We start from the raw sequence: 24,346 nt of genomic DNA on the forward strand, positions 1-24,346 counted from the left end.
TTTGTATCATATTTTATTTTATTCCACTATTATATTATATTATATTATAATATATTATATTATATTATATTATATTATATTATATTATATTATATTATATTATATGTGTTTTGAACATTCCTCATTTGAACCTCTCTTCCCCTCTCCTGTCTGGTGAACCACACACACCACCCATGAACGGAGAATATTTACTCTTCCAATGCCTTCAGCATAACATCAGAGCCCCCTTTCTTTTTTCCTTTGCATTTGTTTATGCATGCATTGTGTATGATTTCTCTTTAAGGACCACCAACAGTTTGACCCGCCGTGGAATGAATGAATGGAACCCAATACGCTCTCCTCCGCGTAAACTGTAAGCACTGCAAGCAGAGTAAGCGACAGATGCGCTGGCCGGCCCTATCATAAATCAGAGGAAGCGCCAGTCAGCGTTATGTGTGGAGAGCTGTTTAGACTGTCGGTAGTGTGTTGTGCCAAAGAGTAAAAAGGTATGTGCTGCTGCACTCCCTCCTCGATAAGCATTATTTGTCTGCAGGGGTGCCAACAGGAGGCGGGGAATGGGGGGTGAGTGGGGACAAAGTGGACTGTTGTCCTGGGCCCAGGGAGAGAGGGGGACCAGAACTGGGTCCTCATTACATTGTATGCATTGTGCTGTAGGGGGCCTTTCAGATGACTTTGTCCTGAGCCCGGCCAAAGCTGTCAGCGACCCTGTTTGACTGTAGAGTTGTTTACACTGTCGGTATCACGTTGAACCAAAGAGTGTTATACTCCCTCCTTGGTAAGTGTTATGTGTGGAAAATTGTTTAGACTGTTTGTAGCATGTTGTGCCAAAGAGTAATAAGGTATGTGTTGCACTCAGGGACGTCAGCAAGGGGGGGGGGACAAAGGGGTAAATTGGCCCAGGCCCAGGGAGAGAGGGGGCCACAGAATTGGGCTCCTCATTAGATTGCATGTAAAGAGAAGGGGACCTTTCAGATGACTTTGTCCCATGCCCAGCAAAAGCTGTCAGAGGCCTTGGTATAGCAGTCCCTCCTCCTCGGTAAATGGAATGAGATTTTGTGAGGGAATGGTCTGCTGCTGGTGTCCTACTTCAGTCAGGATCCCCCCTCCGGCTCTGTTTAAATAGACATTGATCTACATGCTTGCTGTGCCTGCCTCCCCAATGACTGGCCACACACACACATGCAGGCATGTACGCACGCACGCACGCACGCACGCACGCACGCACGCACACACACACACACACACACACACACACACATACATACACACACACACACACACAATCCACTTTGACTGGGTCTATTACAACAAAATGGCTGATGCTTGGTTCGATTCCATCAAAACAATAAAGCAATTCTGCAATAGAAGGAGGTAGATACTGCAGCCATGATTTATGTAACCATAAACAAAATCTTGACATGTGATAATCTAGTCACTTGATATTGTAAAACCAGCAACAAATCACCTCTGAAGCCCCAACCCCTAATCCTAATAATCACTGGTGGTCACGGTTGAAATTACCCATAAAGAGAGAACCACCGATCTTGTTTTTAACAGCTCTCTCTCTCTCTCTCTCTCTCTCTCTCTCTCTCTCTCACTCTCTCTCTGCTCATGACTCAACTGGAAAACGTAATCTCACCGCAGTCCACTGATAACAGGCCTGGCTGTTTTTATTATTGCATTGCAGTGAAATGGCAATGCCTGAATGATTGACCATGCTTCTGTGTGTTTATGGAGTATCCAGGTGCAGGGGTTGGGGAGAGAGGGTAACAGCCTCCCCTTCTTCCTCCTCCTCCTCAACCTTCTCCTCCTCCTCCACTACTCCTCCTTCTCCTTCTCTCTTGTGCTCTTCATCACCCTCCTCCTCCTTCTCCTCCTCCTCCACTACTCCTCCTTCTCCTTCTCTCTTGTGCTCTTCATCACCCTCCTCCTCCTTCTTCTCCTCCCCCTTCTCCTCCTCCTTATCTTCTTCCTCCTTCTCCTTCTCTTCCTCCTGCTCCTCCTCCTCCTCCCCTGGCCCATGTCTTGATCTCATCTGGGCACATTCAGTAGCGGTCTTGGCATGTACCTATAAGGTGATTACTGGGCGACTGATCCGGGATCAAGAAGAATCAACAACACTGGCCTTAGCCACGTCCTGGCTCCAGTCAAAAACTGAGCCCTGCTAAGGTATGTCTCCTTTCAAGTCAGTGAGGCAAGTGTTATTTTTTCTCCCGAGCGGTTCCAGCCCCTTTGTGATCTTTCGCAAAGGGAACTTTATCAAGCAGTATTGGTCCAAAAAAAAATGTTGCCCTTGCCCAGTTCATTTCCTGTCTTTTTTCCCCATGCCCAACAACAGATCATCAAAGATGGGGGAGTAACTGCGGTGGCTTAAGTAAGTTTAAACCGAAAACCTCAGTCGGAGCACTTACGTCAGTGTTGTCGGCGGGGTCATGTGAGACATTATGAGGGGCCGGTGCTCCATAATTATGCTGGAACATCACATTCACTTGGAGAGAGAGAGCTACTAGGGCCCCTCGCTCAGTCGGTCGGTCGGACATAGTCTCCAGAGCCCGGAGGCGAGGCGAGGGCCACTTTTTGTAGCAATTTTTCCAGCCCCAGGGCGGATGGCTGTGAGGCGCTAACTGCTGCTGCGGTGATTGTGATGGCTCTTTAATTGCCATAATAACATGCTGTGTGCTCCAGGGAGGGTTAACGGGGGTGGGGGGTGGTGGGGGAGAGACCCTGGAGAAGTACTTTCTGTGCACCCCCCTCCATTTCCGGAACCTCTAACGGTTGGTTCCACAGCATCCACCATTCCCTGCCCTCATGTGTGCACGAGCTGCCACATCATGTATTAGACACAATAAATTATAATGATTGGGAGGAAGATGTATGGATTCAGACATTTTACATTCCCGTTTCATGCTTGGCTGAACACTGAGGATTGCTTTTTCTCTCTCTCTCTGCGTGTGTCTCTCTCTGTCTGTGTGTGTGTTCACATGTATGGAGGAGAGAGGACGACAGGCAGGCAGAGAGCCAGGCAGCACGTCTATAATCAGATAATCATTTCACACCCTCGCGGGAATAGGTAATGAGATGGAGAGGCCAGAGGGCTCTGAGCGGGCACATGAAAAGGGAGGAAGAGAGAGGGATGGGATTCTGAATGGCACGTGAACGAGTGGGGCAGGGCGATGCATGTTTTGGTGAGAGAGTGTGTGTGTTTGAGATAGAGAGAGAGATACAGATAGAGATACAGATAGAGAGAGAGAGAGAGAGAGGAAGAGAGAGGGAGAGATACAGATAGAGATACAGATAGAGAGAGAGAGAGAGAGAGGAAGAGAGAGGGAGAGAGGCAGCGTGTGTTTGTGTGTGTGTGTGTGAGAGAGAGAGAGAGAGAGAGAGAGAGAGAGAGAGAGAGAGAGAGAGAGAGAGAGAGACAGGAGAGAAAAGGGGAGGAGAGAACTATGTCACCCACACAAACACAGGATCGCACGCGCACACACCACACACACAAGCACACATAGGCAGACAGAGACAGATCCTTCAGAGCAGTGCCGCATCGCGCGCATCAGAGGAATGACTCCATCCTCTCGCTTCCTGCCCCTCACATGTGCGACGTGCGTCTGCCTGGGTGAGTAACTTCTGCAGCCCGAGTGAGAGTGAGATAGACAAAGCTGTCAGACTCAGAATTGTTTATGAGGCAGGAGAGAGCATGCAGCGAACCCCTCTATGAATTGGAGCGCTACAGCAGTACGCTTGAAGCAGGGTATATATTTCTGTGACTTGTCTGAATGGAAATGTGGAGCAGGTTCTGTCTTCTGTTCTCTCTCTCTCTCTTTCTCTTTCTCTCTCTCCCTCTCTCTCTCTCTCTCTCTCTCTCTCTCTCTTCCCATATTTCTTCCCTGCACCCTTGTAGAGCTTGCATTCTAAAATAATCAGACCTGAAGGGGGGTAGAGAACCAGGGCAGAGCAGAGAGAGAAACTCTCGTTGATGTGCCTCAATGCAATCAGGATAGGCACCCAGAAGGGAGCAGATGTACTCAGATCTGTTCAGAATAGCGGAACACGACCACCCTCACTATTCCGTCATAGGCAAGTAGGAAAGAGGGGTATGTATAGAATAAATGTTTGTGCATGTCTGCCTAAAGGTCTGTATATGCTTGTGTAGGGGTCTGTATATATCTGTCTATGTTGGTATAGTGTATGTCTGCGTATGTCTGTGTACTCATGTGCGTGTGTGTGTGTGTGTGTGTGTGTGTGTGTGTGTGTGTGTGTGTGTGTGTGTGTGTGTGTGTGTGTGTGTGTGTGTGTGTGTGTGTGTGTGTGTCTGTGTATGTGTGTGCGTGTGTGTCTGTCTGTCTGTGTGCCTGTCTGTGTGTGTCTGTGTGTAAGTGTCTGTACACTATGTGTGTGTGTGTGCGTGCGTGCGTGTGTGTGCGTGTGCGTGCGGAGAAGGGTTACAGATCACATACATTATGTCAGTCAGGACTTGACCAGAAATCACATGGGAAGGTCTTCTGTGGCCAGTGCGTGAAAATTTAAATAAATTGAGTTATAGAGACGGACAGAAATGGCATCAGTTGCATGGCTCTCAACGTTTCTTTTTTAAGCATCTTTCAGTCAAGTATAGACAAGCAGACATAGTTTGGCTAACCGTACAAATGTTCTGTGGTTGTGCTTGATGACTTTAGTCACAGTTGCTACTCAGGTTTTTCCTGTTTTCCTGTTTGCTTCAATGTGATACCAGCGTTGTTCACTTTCTTTTTCAAAGTGTCTACAGCTAGAGACTGGTGGCACGTCTCTTCAACTTGAAAGTGTCTAATTTAAGTAATTAATTGATTGGAATTAGTGGCTTCTTGTTGCTAATCTGGTTCACCTGAGTCCATGCAATGACAGTCACACCTTTGCATCCTGTTTCACACTGAGAATTTGAAAAGCATCTCGTAAGTTTACTATTGTCTCTTTTCCACTGCCAGTTTTCTGGTAGTAGCTCCACACAGCGTGACTCGGCTGCCACTTTTTGCTTTTCGAATAGGCACGACGCAGCTCAATTGTAAAGCAAAAAGTGACAGCTGAGTCGCACTGTGACGAGCTGTAGGCCTACAAAACCGGCAGTGGAAAAGAGGCATATGTGATTTTAATTTCTCTATGAGCTGCCATTTTGTGTTTGCTTTTCAAAGTCTTTCTAGTTGCCTCAATGCTAAAAATAGCCTCTCCTCTTAACTGTACTACTTTTCCTGTGGACTTGTCTTTTTCTGTTCCTCCAGTGCTGAAACCGGTTGGTGGTGCCTTGTCGGGCTTGACGGGAGCGAGAGCGGGATGGTGGAGAGACTGTGACTGAACAGACGGAGCGGTACCCTAACCACACACTCAAGGGAAGGAGTGGGAGTGGGGGGGGATCATGGCAACCCCCCATGGAGTCCTCGCCGTGCTCCTCTGCTCATCACTCTTTGGAAGCTGTCAAGCCATGGCACTGAACAGAAACACGCCCACAACCAAGGCCTGGTCCCAGGTGGACGCGGCAGCAGCAGCAGCAGTCAGCCAAGTATCAACTGATCGCATCGGGCTGTCATCGGACTTGCCACTGTGGACATCCAGAGCCGGCGGAGCCAAGATGGACGCCACGTCCTCTCCGTTTGATCTCTGGATGCCACTGTCATCAGTGAGCGCTGAGGAAACTGCCCCCCTCAATGCAGATCCCGGGGACGCCATTGCTCAGCCTTCCAGTGAATCCCACCCAGCACAGAGCGCAAAGGAAGAGCCAGAGCGGCCCTTTCATCTCTCCGACCTGGATAGTCAGTCTTTCCAAGATGGCACAGCAGCTCGACCGTTTAAGAGTCAATTAGACTGGGCAGACGAGGAGCGTATGCCTGACCTCCACTTTGTGCAGACGGCTGAAGGGGACTCACCTGCTGATGTAACCTCTCCCCCATCGGTACAGCCAGTGCCGGTGCCGTCTTCCACTGAGTCTGAGGAGCGGAGCCTCATCGACTCTGTGGATAAGGGCACAGTGGCGCCAGCAAGGTCCTCAGGCACATCTGACCTGGGCACGTCGATATCTGCCTCCTCCTCCACACGTCAGTCAAACAGCACAAGGCCCACAGCCAGGGAAGTTACGAAGGCCGGCGGCTCAGACATCGATGCCACCACACAAGGGGAGGAGGCAGAGGTCAGGACCACAGCGGTTGATGGGGGGAGTCTGGGATTAACGCCAACGAAGAAGACAGAGCCTCGCAAAGGTATGCTCTGTCTACAAAGAACGCTGACTTGATGACCATAGGTGGTTTCCCATCCCTTTCCTCCTATAGGAAATGTGTCTGGATAGACCTGTTCCACTTTGAATGGGGCATTAGCTCTCAGTCACGAGGCATAGAATTCATGCAGAGTTCTGCAGCTCAACCACACAGGCAATTAAGTAAGAGAGGACCTACGGAAGAGGCACTGTACACTGTTATTCTTATGACGATTGAAGAGCTAAGGGGCTGTTAGGATCAGGAAGTAGCTGACCATGCCCTGTTGGACTAATGTTTCGGTCTGATTCGAATAGACTTTAGAGTGACTACCACACTATCTCTTGCTTAACCCCTTAGCGCAGAGCCTTGAAACCTTACTGTCACCAAAATTATAATGGCTATGTCTTAATCTGTTACTTAAGGCTCTCGGTACTGTCAGAGCAATTATTTTATTTTATTGTATTATGATTTTAATATTTTCAGAAATGGTGAATATGCCTGCCAGCGACCCCATCTGCAGTATATAAGGCCACAAAAAATCACCATTGCTTAGTTTAGTTTAGTTTCGTTTATTTGGTTTAGTTCAGCAGGGACCATGCACAAAACACATTGTTACAGAAGTAAAGAGATGACTTGTGCCAGATTATAGCTATATTGCTCATTTCCATCTGCAGTCCTTGGACAGGTAAAACAAAATAAAAATCCAGTATATAGGCCTACACATATACATAAGAACAGGCCTAATAGGTGCCCACCCCCCCCCACACACACACACACACACACACACACACACACACACACACACACACACACACACTTGAAAATAGCATATAGTTATTACTCATATGTTGATTTGAATATATCATTAATGTTGACAAGACTCGTTTCTTTCATATCCATTTTTTCACTCCCCCTGAGAAGGCCTGATAATAGGTGGTACTTTTTAGGTCATTGCTGAAAATGAATGTGGTACCTCTTTATCTCCTGCCAACCGGCCATGACAGGATAGATTGCAAAAATAAACTACCCACCATCTATCAACCACCTGAAGGTGTTGAATCTCTGCAGAAGGAGCCCTATCTCACTCATTTCGTGAAGTATTCACGAAAAAAATAGCTTAATTTTCGTGGTGCATTCACGTTATTTCCCGCCTTTCGTAAAGTCTTCACGAAAATAATAGATTAATTTTCACGCTGCCTATTCACTTGAATTGCCCGACTGTTGCCTAGCGACCCACTAGTTTGATGCCCTTTCGGTAGCCTACCGTCACATGGTAAGGTTAGGGTTAGGTTTAGGGTTAAGTAGGGTTAAGGTTAGGGTTAGGGTTAGGTTTAGGTTTAGGTTTAGGTTTAGGTTTAGGTTTAGGGGACATAAGGCTTAAGTACCGAAAGGGCGTCGAATTAGTGAGTCCCGAGTGTATCAGCAGTGTTCTGTCAGCACCAATTCAAGTGAATAGGCAGCGTGAAAATGAATCTATTATTTTCGTGAAGACTTTACGAAAGGCGGGAAATAACGTGAATGCACCACGAAAATTAACATAGGCTATTCTTTTTGTGAAGAGTTTACGAAAGGCGTGAGATAGGGCTCCTCCTGCAGAGATTCATCTTCAGGTGGTTGATAGATGGTGGGTAGTTTATTTTTGCAATCTATCCTGTCATGGCCAGTTATGTTTTTGTGTGCTGACCATACGTAGGACAGCACATAGGAGCAACAGCAGCACACACTGGTAACAACTGCACTCTGCAGCACAAGATCAGTATTCAGCATGCATGAGATTATACCCTCCATTCTACCACTCTACCTATTGTGTGTTTTCCTTTCTTTCTTTCTTTCTTTCATGATTTCTTTCTTTGTGTCCTCTGTTCTGTCTTTCAGTCTTTCTCTTTCTCTGTCTCAATCTCACTGTTTGTTTATCTCAAGTCTGTGCACAAACAAACACACGATGACACAGATTGCCAAGGTATACCCCTTGCAGTTTAGACTTGTTGGAGAACGGTGGGTGTGTGGTGGTGTTATGTTGGGAACTGAAAATGAGATATGGAATGTTTCCAATTTAGTCACCAGAAATTGCACTGCTGAAGACATCCTGGCTCTGGTGCCATGTGTGTGGGGAAAAAAAAGATTATGTGCTCTAGCGAAGGTGTACGTACTGTGTGTGTGGACAGGAAATCGTCTCTGAAGCAGACTTTTGTGAACGCACTGTAGCCTTACGTAATGGATGGCATGCAGGCCGCACAGCTCAACAGAGAATGTGCGTAAACATCCCTCCCGACCCGACACCTCAGAAAGGATACACTACTCTACTGACTGAGGTAATAGGCCAGTCTGCCTCCCGCAGTCGTTGTTGTAAGGTTTCAGGTTCAAGAAGACTGGGTCTGGCTTAGTTTAGTTTCGTTTGGTTTATTAGCTTATTTGACAGGGACCATGCATACAAGTCAGTTCTTGGCGTAGACCAGCCTCCCAGACAGCCCCTGTTTTTCTATGATACAGTATTATGATTTGCTGAGTTTATTGTCTATGTTTAAGTTTGCTCTATGGGCCGCCACACCAGTGGTGTAGTCTACATAGAACGCAGGTATACGGAGTATACCCACTTCTAAATTTTAGGGACTTCAGTATACCCACTTAAAATGTATTGATCCATTGTTTAGAATAGCATAAATATAACAGTATACCCACTTCAAAAAATGCTCGAATATACAGTATACCCACTTCAAAAAAGTAGACTACACCGCTAACCCAAATGGTGGGCCTGTCTCTAAGGGGAAAAAAAAACAAAAACAGAAAACAAGCAAATAAACACACAAAGAAAAAACAATGAAACAAGCACAATAGCAATGTCACCACCAGCTCCTGAAGACTGCCAGTCCACTGGGAAAATGCCGTGCTGTATGCAGGGCTCTAAATAAACTTGTTTCATCAACAGCCAAAATGGTTTGTAGATGTTAATCTTACTAGCCAAGCACACTCACTAATGGGTCAAAGCGGCTAGTAAATTGTTTTTTCAACCAGACAAACTGAAATTTCACCCGCATTTGGCCAGTTGGCTAGCCCTGTATGCCAGATTACCAGTCCAGCCATGCCTTGTGAGGCAGGGAGTCAGTCAGGTACCAGGAAGTCACACACGGCCATGTGGAGCTTATGGTGTCAAGGAGAAGGTGGCTGGACCAGTGGATCAAACACTCAGTGGTCAGTGGTCACGGTGCCACAATTGTAACAAGAAAATCTGGCCAAATAGTCATTTGACAGCTTGCCCAGTACCTTGGACTGTCTGTCTTGCATGTCCTGCCAACATAGCCTGTGTTGGCGGTAGCTAAATGCAATTGGGTCAGTGTTTAATTTATGTCAATTACAACTTAAAATAGGAACATCTTTAATGAAATCTATTTGTTGTCATCTTGATGTTGGTACAGTGAAAAAATCTTTGCCTGTCTCTCGTGCATGATTACATGGTCTGTATAGCAAAATGGAATCTAATCAGTGTTTAATTGACGCTAGTGGCAACTAATCAAGGTGGAAATAACGTCTTTAAAGGTGCACTGTGTAGGATGGTGGTCACAGTAGGTACTGCAACTATACTGCTCATTGAAACTGTGCTGCCTATTGCCAAAATATTTACTAAGTGATACACTAATATTGACTAGTATGACCAAAGTACAGTACATTTTGCAGCTAAAAATGGCAGACCCCACTTTTCATGTATGAAAAGTGCAATTTTCTCAGTCATAATGAACACCTAATTTGATGTTGGTAATAAGTAAGATAACATTTGTATGAATTCTGGAAATAAACTACTAAAAATATTATACAGTGCACCTTAACCTGTTTGTGGGTACAGTGTCTTAGGAAGCTACATTGTGGGGTGGCACATTACTGAATATCACCTACACTATATCCCAATGACATTGTTCGTGTTAATTGTTCATGTTGCGCAATACAGTGCAATCACAGCAATATAATCACTGCATAGGACTTTTTCCCTCATAATTTCATAATTAGAGCCGTAATGGTAATGTTGCAATGTTGTGAATAATGCTGTAATGTTGTGAATGACCAGTGAGGAGATGCAGTGGAGGCTATTCTAAGCATTAGAGGTAGAATCAGGCCGGGCTGTGTTTTTAAATAGTTCCACAAATGAGAGCAACTGATAGAAAGGTCGGCACCTCCCTAATCTCTCTCTCTCTCTCTCTCTCTCTCTCTCTCTCTCTCTCTCTCTCTCTCTCTCTCTCTCTCTCTCTCTCTCTCTCTCTCTCTCTCTCTCTCTCTCGCTCTCTCGCTCTCCCTCCCTCCCTCCCTGACCCATTTTCTTTAGCCTACTTCCACCACTTTCCCTGTAGAGAGAGCAACCAATTAGTCGACTTTAGACAGCACATTTCCCCTTTAACAATGTTTGCATGCTTTCAATTTCTCCATTTATTTCCCAGCCACCAATCCATCTGAAGGCCTTTTCCCTTGAGGCTGTTTCTGTTTCAAACTTTTAATCACTGAGGAATTAAAGAAAGAAAGTATTTACACACAAATCAGTAGCTACTAAAAGTAGCCTAGTGTGTACCATATGGACATCTGTGGTAGCCATTACAGTTTGTATGTGTGTATACGTGATTGATACTGTGGGCTGCACTGTGGTGGCTGGTGCATGTGTTGCGGAAGTCGTGTGATTGCTTAGGGAGCGACTGACCAATCTGTTCCATCTAGCCTCTAGCCCCGCACCTAAAAATATCTGAATATCAGTCTTGCAAAGAACAAAACTACTGTAGATGCGGTCCCCTTGATATTGTTATGCTGATTATTTGACGTATGCATTAAATCTCTGGTTTCCTGTTTTGCAGATAGTGTTACACAATTACCATATATTTTTAATGTTGAAAGGAGGGACATAATTTTATATAACACAAGTCAGAAAATAAACTTAAACACTACAACTAATTGTAGCCTGTTATTACGTTAAATACGATACCTGTTCCCATTTTGTTAATGAAGCAGTAATTATGAAACAATATGATAGTTTGTGTTTGTGAACCACTTGGTTAAATGATTATTATGGTTAAAATGTATAAAAGAAGTGAATCACTCTCTCTCCTTCTCTTGGTCTCCATCCTCTCTCTCTCTCTCTCTCTCTCTCTCTCTCTCTCTCTCTCTCTCTCTCTCTCTCTCTCTCTCTCTCTCTCTATCTATCTATCTATCTATCTATCTATCTCTGTCTCACCATCCTCTTATCTTCTCCTCTCATACCCTTTCTCTTCTCTCTCTTCTCTCTCCTCTCTCTCTCTCTTAGGCGTGATTCAAGATGATTCCTGGTCAGAAACAGACACTCTGTCAGAGTCCTCCTTGCTCCCCGACTGCAACGCTGTCAGCACGGGGATCTGCAACGTGTCAGTGGAGAGCCCTCTGTCAGCCCCTCCTCCTCCCCCACCTTCTACACCTACATCAGGAGCCAAGCCCACAGGCGAAGAAGACCTATCCTCCGCTCCCTTCCCCCCACTGGCCAGCACTCCATCCTCCTTCTCCCTCCTCCTGGTGCCCCTGCGCTGCGACTGGACCAGGGCTCTGGCGGCGTGGGGCCTGGCCTGGGAGGGCCACGTCTACGGCCTGGGCTGCGTCTTCGCGTTGGTGGCCTTTGTGTCGGCCGTGTGCCTGCTGTGCCTGCCCCTTCGCTGGCCGTCCGGCTGCGCCCTGTTCGCCATCGCCCACTTCCTGCAGCTGCTGGCCGGCGGCGGGCGCTCCTTCCTGCTCTTCTATGACCCGTACGGGCAGCGGGAGCGTCTACCCGCCGCCGTCTCGGCCCTGCTGCACGAGACGGCCTTCCCCTGCCTGACGTCAGCGTTTGGCGCCGTGCTGCTGCTGCTCTCTGCGCGCTCCCGCACCCAGCTCCTGCCGCTGGCCCTGCTCCAGCGCTCGTCCTGCGCCCTGGCCTGCCTGCTGCTGGCGCACGTGGGCCTGGCGCTGGGCTCCGTGGGGCTGGGGGTGCTCCTGCCCAACGTGCCCCGCCTTGCCCTGGTGCCGCCCGGGGCGTTCGTGGCCCTGGCCCTGCTGCTGTCCGTGGTCTACCTGCTGTTCTACTGCTACGCCCGCGCGGACGCCAAGCACATTTACCGGCTGAGCGAGGCGTCGCCGGACCGGGACGCCTTGCCACGGTCCAGCAAGTGTCCCTTCTCAGAGGCAGGGGTGTGGGAGCGAGCCGCGGGCACCGGGGTTTTTGCCGCCCTCTTCCTGCTGGCGTGTGGGGCGCTGAGGCTCTACGCCATGCTGCTTGCTACCGGGGTGGCTGGGGAAGGGGCGGTGGGCCTCCCACCCTGGCCCTGGTGGGGGCTGCAGTTCAGCATGCGGGTCTGCGAGGCCGGGGTTTGTCTCACCCTTGCCCTGATCATCACGCATCCCCTGCTGTGCTGTGGGGGCAAGTCGGGAGGCAGTGGTGATATGCCCAAACTGCCCTGTTGGCCCGGCTTCTCCTGGAGGTCAGGGGGCGGCGACATCAGCAGCTCGGCCAAGCCGTCCCTCGGCTGGTCCCTGCGCTCCAGCGACAAGAAGATGGGCCCGAGCCTGACCCGCAAGGAGAGCGAGAGCGTGCCCCTGTACACGCTCGCCGACCAGCGCCTGACGGAGGCCGACGGCTTGGACCTCCACTATCCCGGCACCCCCACGGCGGATCCGAGCTCCAAAAAACAGGAGCAGGTCCAGCACGCCAAGGTGGTGAAGACCATCTCCACCACCGCCACGTCCTCCTTCGGCAGCCTGGACGGTGGAGTGTACTACACCGACTCTACTGTGGACCTGCGGCCCCCATCTCCCATAGACCTCCGGCGGAGCATCGACGAGGCGCTCTTCAGCGACTCCATGTTCTCCCGCAGCCTCTTCTCCTCCTCCAGACTCTCGCTCAGCACCAGGAGCCCCCCGGACGGACAGCCCTGCAGGGGCCCCGCCGTCTCCGCCGAGCCTGCCCTCTACCGCACCTCCTCCTGTGGGGACGTGGACCTTCCCGCGACTGCCGACCCCTCCAGGCCCGCCCAGCGGAGCCTCCATTCCCAGAGAGGTGGAGGTGCGTGGAGGGGAAGCAGCTCGGCCTCGCTCTGCGGGGGCCACTGTGGAGGCCATGCGGCCCACAGTGCTGCTGCCGCTGCTGGTACTGGTGGTGGATTGCCCCTGTCGGTGTGCTGTGGGAACGTCCCGGTCCAGGAGACCCACGGGACCCAGGGAGCACAGGGGGCGGCGGTCAGGCATCCATCCCACCGGAGGTACCCGACGATGGGCTCGACATCTTCCAGAGAGAGCCTGTGTGACCCGAAGCCGGGCCGGGAACACGTGGACGAGGATGCCGTGCAGGCCGAGTTTGTCCATGTGTGCCGGCAGATTGACGCTCTCAGCATCAGCAGTGACACCATCGAGCTGTAGGCCGCACCAGCTCGTGCATACTACAGATGTCTGCTCCTCTTTGGTCTGTACGAGTCTTTTTGTAGCTTTGCGCAAGGCAAAGGAATACTATTATGATTCGCTGTAGAGGCTGCATGTCTGTTTGGAGGTGCACTTCCAATTACACTCAGTGGACCCATTGGACAAGAGCTGGACTAACTCGTATGGATTTTATCATCTTGTTTTAATGCTGCCCGGAGGTGTACACACAGTGGATACGTTGGAAAGAGAGAGGGACTAGCGTCCATGGATTGTAAATGGAATTCAATGGATTTTTTGAAGCTTCCCCAGAACTCTGAACAAGTTTCATGCGCCACCTTGTGCTCATTTTATGAAAATGCAGCTACCTGGCAACCAGAAGAAAAAATGCAGGTTATGAAATGTCAGATTCAAAGCTGTTCTACAATTTCAGATTTTTATTAACTTATAAAATAGATGTAATGTTTATATAAGAGGATAAAATTTACAAGTATGTATATTTGGTTTTTAGCAATAATGATGCAATATACAGTAAGGGTTACTGATGATAGGCACATGTAGATTAAGGAAAAAATAAGGTCATTGAGGATAATGCACGTTCTTTGGCTTGAGGAAACTCCTCATTAAGACCAAGCCACAGTCCAATTTATTTTATTTTTCTCTCTCAGATGAGACTGCGGTGTCAAATGAGCTGTGAACAATGTGGATCTCTGTGTAGCTGTGCCGAGCTTTGCACACCCTTAATCTGAACGCCCAAGTGTTGCATTCATTTCATCCCAAAGAATCTTTTTCACCATGCTGTGCTGCTTAATGCTTACTTGCTTAAGGAAACTGTGATGAAGCTATATGGTAATAGTTTATGTACTGTTTTTCATGTACAACATAGACACCTATGCAAGAAATGATATTGCCATATATTAGGTGAGTGGAAAATGCCAAAATAAAGATCCAGAAATAAACATAGCCAAGCGTTGTTAACTTAATTCGTCACCCTCTTAAGCTTTTCAGTTCCAAGTTCACATGGGAATTAGTGGAGTTAGGCGCTAAAACATGCTGAGGGCTTTTTGCCTGAAATAGCATATTTGGCAGCTTACACTCTCTCCCAAATCAATGTGACATTGTACAAGTGGGTCAGTACGCCTCAACACCTTCTACTGGCTGACTGACTGGCTTAATAGTTTGTGCCTATGCTGCTCCCTAGTGTTGACTAGAACCGGCAGAGAGAGAGAGAGAGAGAGACAGAGAGAGAGCGAGAGAGAGAGAGAGAGAGAGAGATGAAAGGATGAAGGGGGAGAGAGACAAAGAAAAAGTAATGGGCATCACTGATTCTTGAGAATGTGGCAAAAACAGGTTTTAATTTTGAGAGAAAAAGTAGCTCAAATAAGAAATATAGAAGTCTATTTTGGCAGATGAAGGTCTTGACTGTGAAGCAATGTATTACTTTTTCCATAAAATAGGGGTTTTCCATGCCTCTTACTTTGTTTTTGTCAGCACCACACACAACTAAAACAAAAAAATATATATGTTTTTTGTTTTAAAATGCAGATTTGTAATTAATAATTCTACAGGATGTAAAAAAGAAAATAATTTAAAACATGTAAAACACCTAAAACTCTCATAGTAAATATTGTTTGAAGCTCACAATTTGCAGTTCTGTAGAACATATATGTTCTTCCACGTCATTGTGATATTATTCAAATGAGGTCTTAGGACAGCAGGTTTTACACGGTGTGGGCAGGTTTACAACAATGACAACTATTAAAACTACAATTAAAACTTTCAAACAACTGTACATTTGTGTAACAGACCCCTTGATCACTACACAGGCTTATTATTGTTCATGAAAAAGTAATTGTGACTTTTATAGGTGGGACATGTTTTTGCCAATAGGTGGGACATGTTTTTGCCACCAGTGACATGCAGACAGACAGCTTTTACAACAAAGCATCACCGATGTTAGTGGGTGTCATCGGAGTTGTGACTTGCCCACTGCTCAGACATTCAGATTGCACAGGCTAGATCTGGCTGCAGCCTAGGGGGCCCCACCTGTCAGGGCCCCCTGATTGGACACAAGTGAAAAATTGCAGAATTATGACAAGAGGGAATATTGAAAACTTGATCTATGGTGTTGAGTAAAGTTGGTATACATACTGTATTATCCTTAATTCCTAGCTTGTAATTATGACACTGTCTATGTAAATTTGACACAAAATGTGTTCTCCCAGGGGCCCCACAGCAACCTGTAGCCTAGGTGCCCCAGGCCATCTGCATCCGGCCCTACAGACATCGATTTAATTTCCACAAGGTCAGATGAGGATCCAGACATGAAACAATTCTCCAGTCGAGGACAAATACCCTCCCTCCCCCTGAAAAGACATCTGCCTACTGCACAAACAATTGCACAAGAAAACTGATGACATCTAAGGTAATCTTTGCTGCATTCGGTTAGCTGTCTCTTCCACTTAAATACAGTCACAGACGAGCGTGCGCGTACACACACACACACACACACACACACACACACACACACACACACACACACACACACACACACACACACACACACACACACACACACACGCACACACGCACACACACACACAAAGTGAAACCAGCCCTGTCTATACAATCACCCCATATGTTTAAGATGCCACATTGACTTTAAAACGAGTTAAGTTGTCTGCAACCGACAAAAAGGGATGTAGCAAATGTCTATTTCAAAATAGACGATCACATCTATAAATAATTGCAAATTAAATATTGATTTCCAAATCTAAAATCCTGAAACTGGCATGGGCTAGCTAGAACTACATTGAAAGAGGGGGGTTTTGTCCACATCTCAGTGAACCATAGCAGGTCTGAAAATTGTCAGATGAATTGCTTTCTGTTGACTATTGAGTATGCTGTAACTCCACGAATAAGTAAAAATTGCTAAGTGTTCCACACCATACACTCTGAAGAATAATAATTTGAAACTACCTATGCAGAAAAAAAATCATTTACAAACAGAGAGCATGATTTCATATTACTATGAAACGATTTATTGACATAGCTTTTTACAGTTATGCATCATCAACAACATGGTGGTGGGACATCAACCTAAAGCTGTGGTGCAAATTACACAGTCTCTCGAGAATGTCTATTTTGTAAGGCGTTCAGGCAGAACAAATCCCTGAAAGTCAGTCAAGCTTAACAAGTTACAAGCCTCTGGTCATGGGTATACAGAGCACTAGATGTTGCGTTTGACCCATAGACTGTATCCAGTATTGTCAGGGCCACTGATAGCCTTGATTGGGCCCGGCACAAAATCCTGTTATGAGGCCCCTCCGTCAGGCTTCAATGTAATGAGGACACAATTCTGGGTCCCTCCTCTCCCTGGGCCCGGGGCAACTGACCCCTTTGTCTCTGTCAGCTTCCCTGAGCATGGTTAAGCCTTGGGCACTGCGATCTTGGAACATACAATACTATGGCCTATAGTTTTTCACACTGTCACCAAAGATCTTATTTTATCGCCACCTGCAGGATAATTTGTGTATTTCCTTGATGTTCATTCAAACAGCATTATCACTCGGTAAAGACGGCAGCCATCAAAGTAAGCCATTCGTTCCAGTCCACCTTATTTGACATTGTCGTACTCAGAATTTCTGGTCTGCTAGTCCCAGTTAGACTTCTCCCACAGTCAAGAATGATTTAGCACTAGCGACCAGAAACTGAAAAACAGAAATGGAACTGCCTTTGTAACCATGGATAATCAGGTGGACACACAGGGGTAGTCAACGCAACATCTAGTGTTCAATATCGATAGCCTTTCCCCTATACCTTCCACGCAGCCCAGCTCACCGAAAGGCATGATGGGAGGGAAAATAAATACCGGAAGTAGGCTAGCACACAAGCTCCACAAGCTAATGCTAGTTCACATGTAGGCCTAATGGATGTTGTCATATTATGTAACCTGTCATGAAACCAATCTTTCACGGTTTGTTCAAGAGGGCATTTGACATTCATCTGATAAGTAAACGAGTATGGACAACACATAGAAGCTCTGGATAATGTAAGAGAGTGAGTGGTACATAGGCCTACTAACAGCCTGCTAACTTCCTGCTCCTCTTTGGTCTGTTAGAGTCTTTTTGTGGCTTTGCATGGGCAAAGGGATCCTATTATATTCGCTGTAGAAAAACAGAGACCTAAACACTCGTCCCTCAAGTGTGTGTGTGTGTGTGTGTGTGTGTGTGTGTGTGTGTGTGTGTGTGTGTGTGTGTGTGTGTGTGTGTGTGTGTGTGTGTGTGTGTGTGTGTGTGTGTGTGTGTGTGTGTGTGTGTGTGTGTGTGTGTGTGTGTGTGTGTGTGTGTGTTCTGCTACAAGTCAAAGTGTTCCATTGCACAGCTATGCTAAATATCAGACACACACACACACACACACGGTACAGAAACAATGAGGCTGGATACTAGTGTGCCGATAGTGAGACCAAAGTGGGAAAGAGCAAAATGCTACACAAATGTACACAGCAACTCAGAACAGTAGTCCATTCTCTCTGAGAGTCATATGTCTCTTGTCCATTGCGCTGTCATTGTTGGTGATGAATTATGATGTGTAGCGTATTTAGCAATTTGGGGGCCCAAGGCAAAATTAGCTAGGGGTCCTTTCAAATCACTGATTGTTAGCAAGGAATGGGGAGGGGACAGCTGGTCTGGGGGCCCCTGAAGTCCGGGGAAGTTGGAGAGGCCCAAGGCCAATCTATTGTACAACCGCCCCTGGGTGTGTGCTAAAATGAGCGTAGGGTGGCAAGCGTGAGTGTGTCTGTGTAGATCCGGTGAGTGCTTTGAAGAAGTTGCAATTGTGGACCAAGCCACGGATCCATCCTCCAATACCCTGTGGTCCTACTTTCGGTCCGGTAGCCTGTTTTGCAGGCTTGGGCCCCTTCTAGACCCATCATCATCACTGGTCTACATGGGTCCGGGGGGTTGGAGAGCCATGATCTACTAACTAGACTGGATCGGCTGAGGAGGGCAGTGCGTGCGTAGAACAGTACAGTGTTTAGGTCCTGCTGCTAGGCTGGGTGGTGTGTTATGGTCAGGTTGGTCACAGGTAGCCGTTGTGTTTGAGTGAGGCTGGCGTGGGCACGTTGGGAGCTCCCCGCATGTGACCTCCTCCTCCTCCTCCTCCTCGAAGTCCTCCATGGCCGCCTCCGTCAGTAAAGTCGCTTCTCATAACTGCGGCCACAAGAGACACACGATCAGGGTTTTACACTGACGCTTTGCACACTCTCTCTTTGCTCTCACTCTTGATCTCCTTATTTCTCTCTCTCTCTCTCTCACTCTATCTCTTTCTCACAGACACACAGACACAGACATAGACACACAGACACACAAACGCATGCACGCACGCACGCACACACACACACATAAAGACACACACAGAACATAAAGACACAACACAAAGACAATGACAAACACTGATAATCCTCTAGTCCATGGTTACTTTTGTATAGTGCTGAAAGTTACACATTTGGTTTCAAAAGGGTTCATAAAAATATCAATCAGTCTGAGCTCTTCCCAATGGAGACAGTTTTTAAAAGCTTTTTAGATCTAGTTGTTGGAGGACTGGGAGAGGCACTAAAAAGATAGGGATATGAAATGAGAGAGAGTGAGCGAAAGAAGGAGAGAGTGAGAGAGAGAGAGAGAGAGAGAGAGAGAGAGAGAGAGAGAGAGAGATGTAAAAAAGAGGCAGACAGTAGCTAATTTTTTACAGTCACTGAGTAGAGATGAAGAAAGAAAGTTAGAGCGAGAGAAAGAAAGAAAGAAAGAAAGAAAGAAAGAAAGAAAGAAAGAAAGAAAGAAAGAAAGAAAGAAAGAAAGAAAGAAAGAAAGAAAGAAAGAAGAAAAAAACAAAGTGGGGTAAGAAGGTGAGATGCAGACAAAGAAAGATTGTAGAGATAAAAAATGAGAAATCAGATAAGAAGGGAAAGGAGAGTGTTAAGCAGTTGGGACCCAGCCACAGATGAGGTAGTAAAGAGTCTCCCCCTAGTGTCCACAGAAGGAGCTACACTACTACTGTCGCCTACGGAGCCCATCCACCAACAGCACAGATACAGCCATGGGGCAACTGGGGTTACAAGCACAGGCTAGCGTGTACAGTACTTACATGGCACAAAAGAATATCTATGACGTGCATGAGTGAGAAAGAAAGAAAAGAAACAGGGAGGAGGAGAGAAAGAAGAAATTTTTTTCATCTCTAACTGCTAATATAGTAATAGTGATTGAAAAAAGGCTGAGAAGGAAGGTGACAAAAAATCTCAAAACTACTAAATTGTGATGGCACCAGGGTGAATTTTTTGTTTGATTATGGCCCTCTTCACAGGCTGAGAGGCTGTAGAGCGAGGTCTTTTTAAAAAAAAATAAAAGGACAAAAAATGGGGTACAGTGTATTAGATTCCCAGGAAATGTTGCCACTTACAGAGGGCCAACTAGAACAGTGTGAAATGTGACTCTCTAAGTGTTGAATTAACACTGCAAAATGTAGTTTGAACTGTGCTGCAGGGAGAGGTATGATGCATGGCAAGTGAAGAGAGGAGGAAAGAGGAGGAGGACTGCTTACGAGTGAAGGCCATGCACCCCCCCTTCCACCTGAGCTGACATGGTCCTCTTCTCAAACTTCAACTCTCCAGAGTACATCATGGACCTTGGAGTACAGTAGAGTAGAGTAGAGTAGAGTAGAGTAGAGTAGAGTAGAGTAGAGTAGAGTAGAGTAGAGTAGAGTAGAGAGGAGTAGAGTGAGGTAGAGTAGAATAGAATAGAATAGAATAGAATAGAATAGAATAGAATAGAATAGAATAGAATAGAATAGAATAGAATAGAATAGAATGGAGTCAAGTTGAGTAGAGCAGAGAATAGAGAATAGAGTACAGATATAGAGTAGAATAGAGTACAGTAGAGAAGAGTAGAGTAGAGTAGGGTAGAGTAGAGTAGAGTAGGGTAGAAAATAACAGAATAGAATAGAATGGGGTAGAGTTGAGTAGAGCAGAGAATAGAGCAGAGTAGAGTAGAGTAGAGTAGAGTAGAGTAGAGTAGAGTAGAGTAAAGAAGAGTAGAGTAGAGTAGAATACAGGTGTCCAATTAGCTTACCATAGTGAAATCCCAAACATTGCATGCATGTGCATACAAACTACGCACTGCACATGTGTTCACTGTGAAAAAGGTGAATGATGGGACATGTGGAAAAAGATTCTGTCACACACACACACACACACACACACACACACACACGCACGCGCGCACGCACGCACGCACACACACACACACACACACACACACACACACACACACACACACACACACACACACACACACACACACACACACACACACACACACAGTAACGAAAACAGGTCCTGTAAGTAAGGTATGAAGGACGACCTACATCCTAAATATGTAGTTCTGACGTTAACGCTTTTGAGCAATTGAAAACACCATACACTGTAATTGCTGTTACAGTTAGGGCCAGAAATATTTGGACAGCAACACAATTCTCATCCTTTTCCACCCTATACCCCACCACAATGAATTTGAAATAAAACAAACAAGATGTGCATTAACTGTAGACTCTTAGCGTTAATGTGAGGGTGTTAAAATCCAAATTGTGTGAACAGGAAAGAAATAGCAACATGTTTTGTGTGTGGTGCCCACTTTTCAAGGGATCAAAAGTAATTGGACAGTAGGCTGCTCAGATATTCTCCAGTCAGATGTGTGTTATTCCCTTACTACACCATCACCAAGATGTCAACAAAAGGTCCTAGAGTTAATTTAAAGTGTTTCATTTGCATTTCCATATATTTTTACAGAATCTCCATGAGATCCTAAGTCCACCTGTCACTATCAGTGATGCAAGCCATCATAAGGTTGAAAAAAATCAAAAGAAACCCATTTGAGAGATGGGGAAACATTGAATGTGATCAATTCAAGAGTTCAGAATATTGGAAAAAAGAAATTTCAGAGCAACACCAAATTACCTGGCAGACATGGAAAGCAAATGCTGTGAATGACAGACATTATTCTGTATGTGGTGAACAAAAACCCATCTCCCAGCAGTTGGCCAGATGTAGAACAGTGTCCAAGAGGACGGTGGATACATGTCCAAGGCAACAATCAAGAAAAAGATCAAGAACATTCAGGAACACTTCACCATAGGAAATACAGAGGGTTCACTAAAAGATGTAAATAATTGATTGCATCAGAAATAGCAATACCAGATTCGGCTTTGCCAAACAACGTCTAAAAAAGACTTTATAGGTCTTGAGCTACATCCTTTGGACAGAGGAGACAAAAATAATTGTGTACAAGAGTAATGGGAAGAGAAGAGTATAGAGAAGGATAGGAACTGCTCATGATTCAAAGCATAGAACCCAATCAGTGAATCATGGTGGTGGCCGTATCATGGTATGGGCATGCATATCTGTCAATACTATTTTCCCCTTGTATTTATTGATGATGATGACTACCGACAAAAGCCACAGGATGAATTCTGAAGATTTTCAGGCTATATTATCATGTCATATTAAACCTAATGGTTCTGACCTCATTGGACAATGCTTCACAGTGCAGATGGACAATGACCCAAAGCTTCATGGGAAAGCCACTAAGCCATTTCTACCCCAAAAAAGTGGAATATTATGCAATGACTCAGTCAATCACCTCACCTGAGTACCATTGAGCAAGCATTTCACTTGCTGGAGGCAAAACTGAAGGAAAATACCCTAAGAATAAGCAGGAACTGAAGCCTGTTGTAATAGAGAGCTCACTATAGCATCGCCAGGGATAAAACCCAGTGTCTATTGATGTCTATGGATTGCAAATTACAGGCTGTAACTGACTGGAAAGTATTTGCAACCAAATAATTAAAAATTGAACGTTTGATGTATAAATACTAGACTGTCCAATTACTTTTGGTCCCTTAAAAATTGGGAGGCACTGATAGAAAATGTCATAATTCCCTCACAGTTCACCCGATTTGGACGCAAACACCCTCATATTAAAGCTGAAAGTCTGCTGTTAATGTAAATCTCATTTGTTTAATCTTAAATCCATTGAGATGGTGTACAGCGCCAAAAAGATGAAAATTGTGCAGATGTCCAAATATTTATGGCCCTAACTGTATGTCCAGTCCATTCACCCTGCGCTATATTACTCTGCATAAATGTTGCAACAAACTGTAGGCCTTTGAAAACTAACACAGAGGGATAGTACGTGTATCATACTGTACAAAACTGTTTCATGACAGCAGATTCTCTTATTGAGGAATCGATTAATTAAATTGTGGGCTGTGGGATCGATGCATCGATTCAAATAGATTATTATTTACACCTCTAACACATACTGTTTTCAGCACTACGTGTGACCTTTTCAATGGAGGCTTCATGAATGTCCTACTGTAAGCTGGGTTACATCATCACCTGGACCTGTGGCAGCATTGGCTCCTTGCCAAGACATGCTGTGTCACTGTCAGGTATATGTGTGTCTGGGCCTGCGTGTGTGTCTCTGTGTGTGTCTGTCTATGTGTAGGGTGCGTGTGTGTGTGTGTGTGTGAGAGAAAGAGAGAGAGAGAGAGAGAGAGAGAGAGAGAGAGAGAGAGAGAGAGAGAGAGAGAGAGAGAGAGAGAGAGAGAGAGAGAGAGAGAGAGAGAGAGAGAGAGATAGAGAGAGATAAAGAGAGAGATTAAGGGATTGGAAGAGAAGAGACGGCGACAGCTACTATATTACGACAGACAGAGAGACCTGAGAAAATCAGAGACCTAAGCACTTGTGTGAAATTCCTTCAAGTGTGTGTGTGTGTATGTGTGTGTGTGTGTGTGTGTGTGTGTGTGTGTGTGTGTGTGTGTGTGTGTGTGTGTGTGTGTGTGTGTGTGTGTGTGTGTGTGTGTGTGTGTGCGTGCGTGTGCACGTGTTCGTGCGTGTCTGTGTCTGTGTGCGTGTGTGTGCTCTGCTACTGGGTATAGCAGAGCAGTGGCTTACCGTAAGATGGACAGGCTCTTAGCCCCGATGTCCTGGCAGCCATGTTGGATGCCCGCGATGAGGTAGGGCACGAACTTGTGGATGGAGCCTTTGTCCTGCACTGACCCAGACACACCCTGAGCCACTTTCACCTTATCCCCCTCACTGGTGAAAAACAAGACGTGCAGCACATACGCATCAGTGAGTTATCAAGGACCAGAGGGGTATACTAACAAGCTGGTTCGGGAGTAAACCAGGTTAGGATGCACTGTAAATCATCTAATAGAAGAGCCTTTTTATTACCTGATTTATGTCTTGACTAAACCTGGTTTACTCCGGAACCAGCTTCTTAGTATAGGCCCCAGGTCTTGGTGATCAATAAAGTTACGTTGTATGCAATATGTTTAGTTTAGTTTATTTAGTTTAGTTCAGCAGGGACCATGCACAATAGACATTGTTTACAGAAGTAAAAAGATGGCTTGTGCCAGATTATAGCTATATAGCTAATTTCCATCTGCAGTCCCTGGACAGGTAAAACAAAAATCAAAATACAGTACATGAACAAATAAGCACATCCATAGGCCATGGGTTCCATGAAGGGAGGGAAGATTGTGTAGGGTATTGTTGAGCGCAATTATTTGTCTTTGAAAGACATATCGTCTACAAAATCGTGATATCAATATTGACTGAAATAATCGCGATATTGATTTTTCTAATAATCGAGCGGCCCTAACCTGAAGTAGCGCTTCTGGCTGCTGCTGTT

The 24,346-nt window shown here is 46.0% G+C and overlaps 2 protein-coding genes across 4 annotated transcripts in view; one reads left to right on the forward strand and one right to left on the reverse strand.

Annotated features, from left to right (window-relative positions):
- The first annotated feature begins 3,499 nt into the window (after positions 1-3,499).
- On the forward strand, positions 3,500-14,853 carry prrt4a (proline rich transmembrane protein 4a). Of its 3 annotated transcripts, none has more exons than XM_063197296.1 (3): positions 3,500-3,613; positions 5,250-6,221; positions 11,491-14,853. In XM_063197296.1, the coding sequence occupies exons 2-3, from the start codon at positions 5,384-5,386 to the stop codon at positions 13,602-13,604; spliced, it is 2,952 nt and encodes a 983-aa protein (XP_063053366.1). In that variant the 5' UTR covers positions 3,500-3,613; positions 5,250-5,383; the 3' UTR covers positions 13,605-14,853. The 3 variants fall into 3 exon arrangements, with proteins under 3 accessions (XP_063053366.1, XP_063053369.1, XP_063053368.1); XM_063197299.1 differs by lacking the exon at positions 3,500-3,613 and adding an exon at positions 3,626-3,748; XM_063197298.1 differs by lacking the exon at positions 3,500-3,613 and adding an exon at positions 4,349-4,925.
- A 3,123-nt stretch (positions 14,854-17,976) lies between these two features.
- Positions 17,977-24,346, reverse strand: part of impdh1a (IMP (inosine 5'-monophosphate) dehydrogenase 1a) — a 27,658-nt gene continuing 21,288 nt past the window's right edge. The window contains exons 12-15 of the mRNA XM_063197300.1: positions 24,318-24,346; positions 23,605-23,748; positions 20,196-20,279; positions 17,977-18,811 (exon numbers count right to left, since the gene is read on the reverse strand). The exon at positions 24,318-24,346 is cut by the window's right edge and continues 116 nt beyond it. Coding sequence (XP_063053370.1) covers positions 18,790-18,811; positions 20,196-20,279; positions 23,605-23,748; positions 24,318-24,346 — 279 coding nt within the window. The 3' untranslated portion in view covers positions 17,977-18,789. The remainder of the gene's footprint in view (positions 18,812-20,195; positions 20,280-23,604; positions 23,749-24,317) is intronic.

The sequence above is a fragment of the Engraulis encrasicolus genome, chromosome 4, assembly GCF_034702125.1.
Source record: "Engraulis encrasicolus isolate BLACKSEA-1 chromosome 4, IST_EnEncr_1.0, whole genome shotgun sequence".
Taxonomy (NCBI): Eukaryota; Metazoa; Chordata; class Actinopteri; order Clupeiformes; family Engraulidae; genus Engraulis; species Engraulis encrasicolus.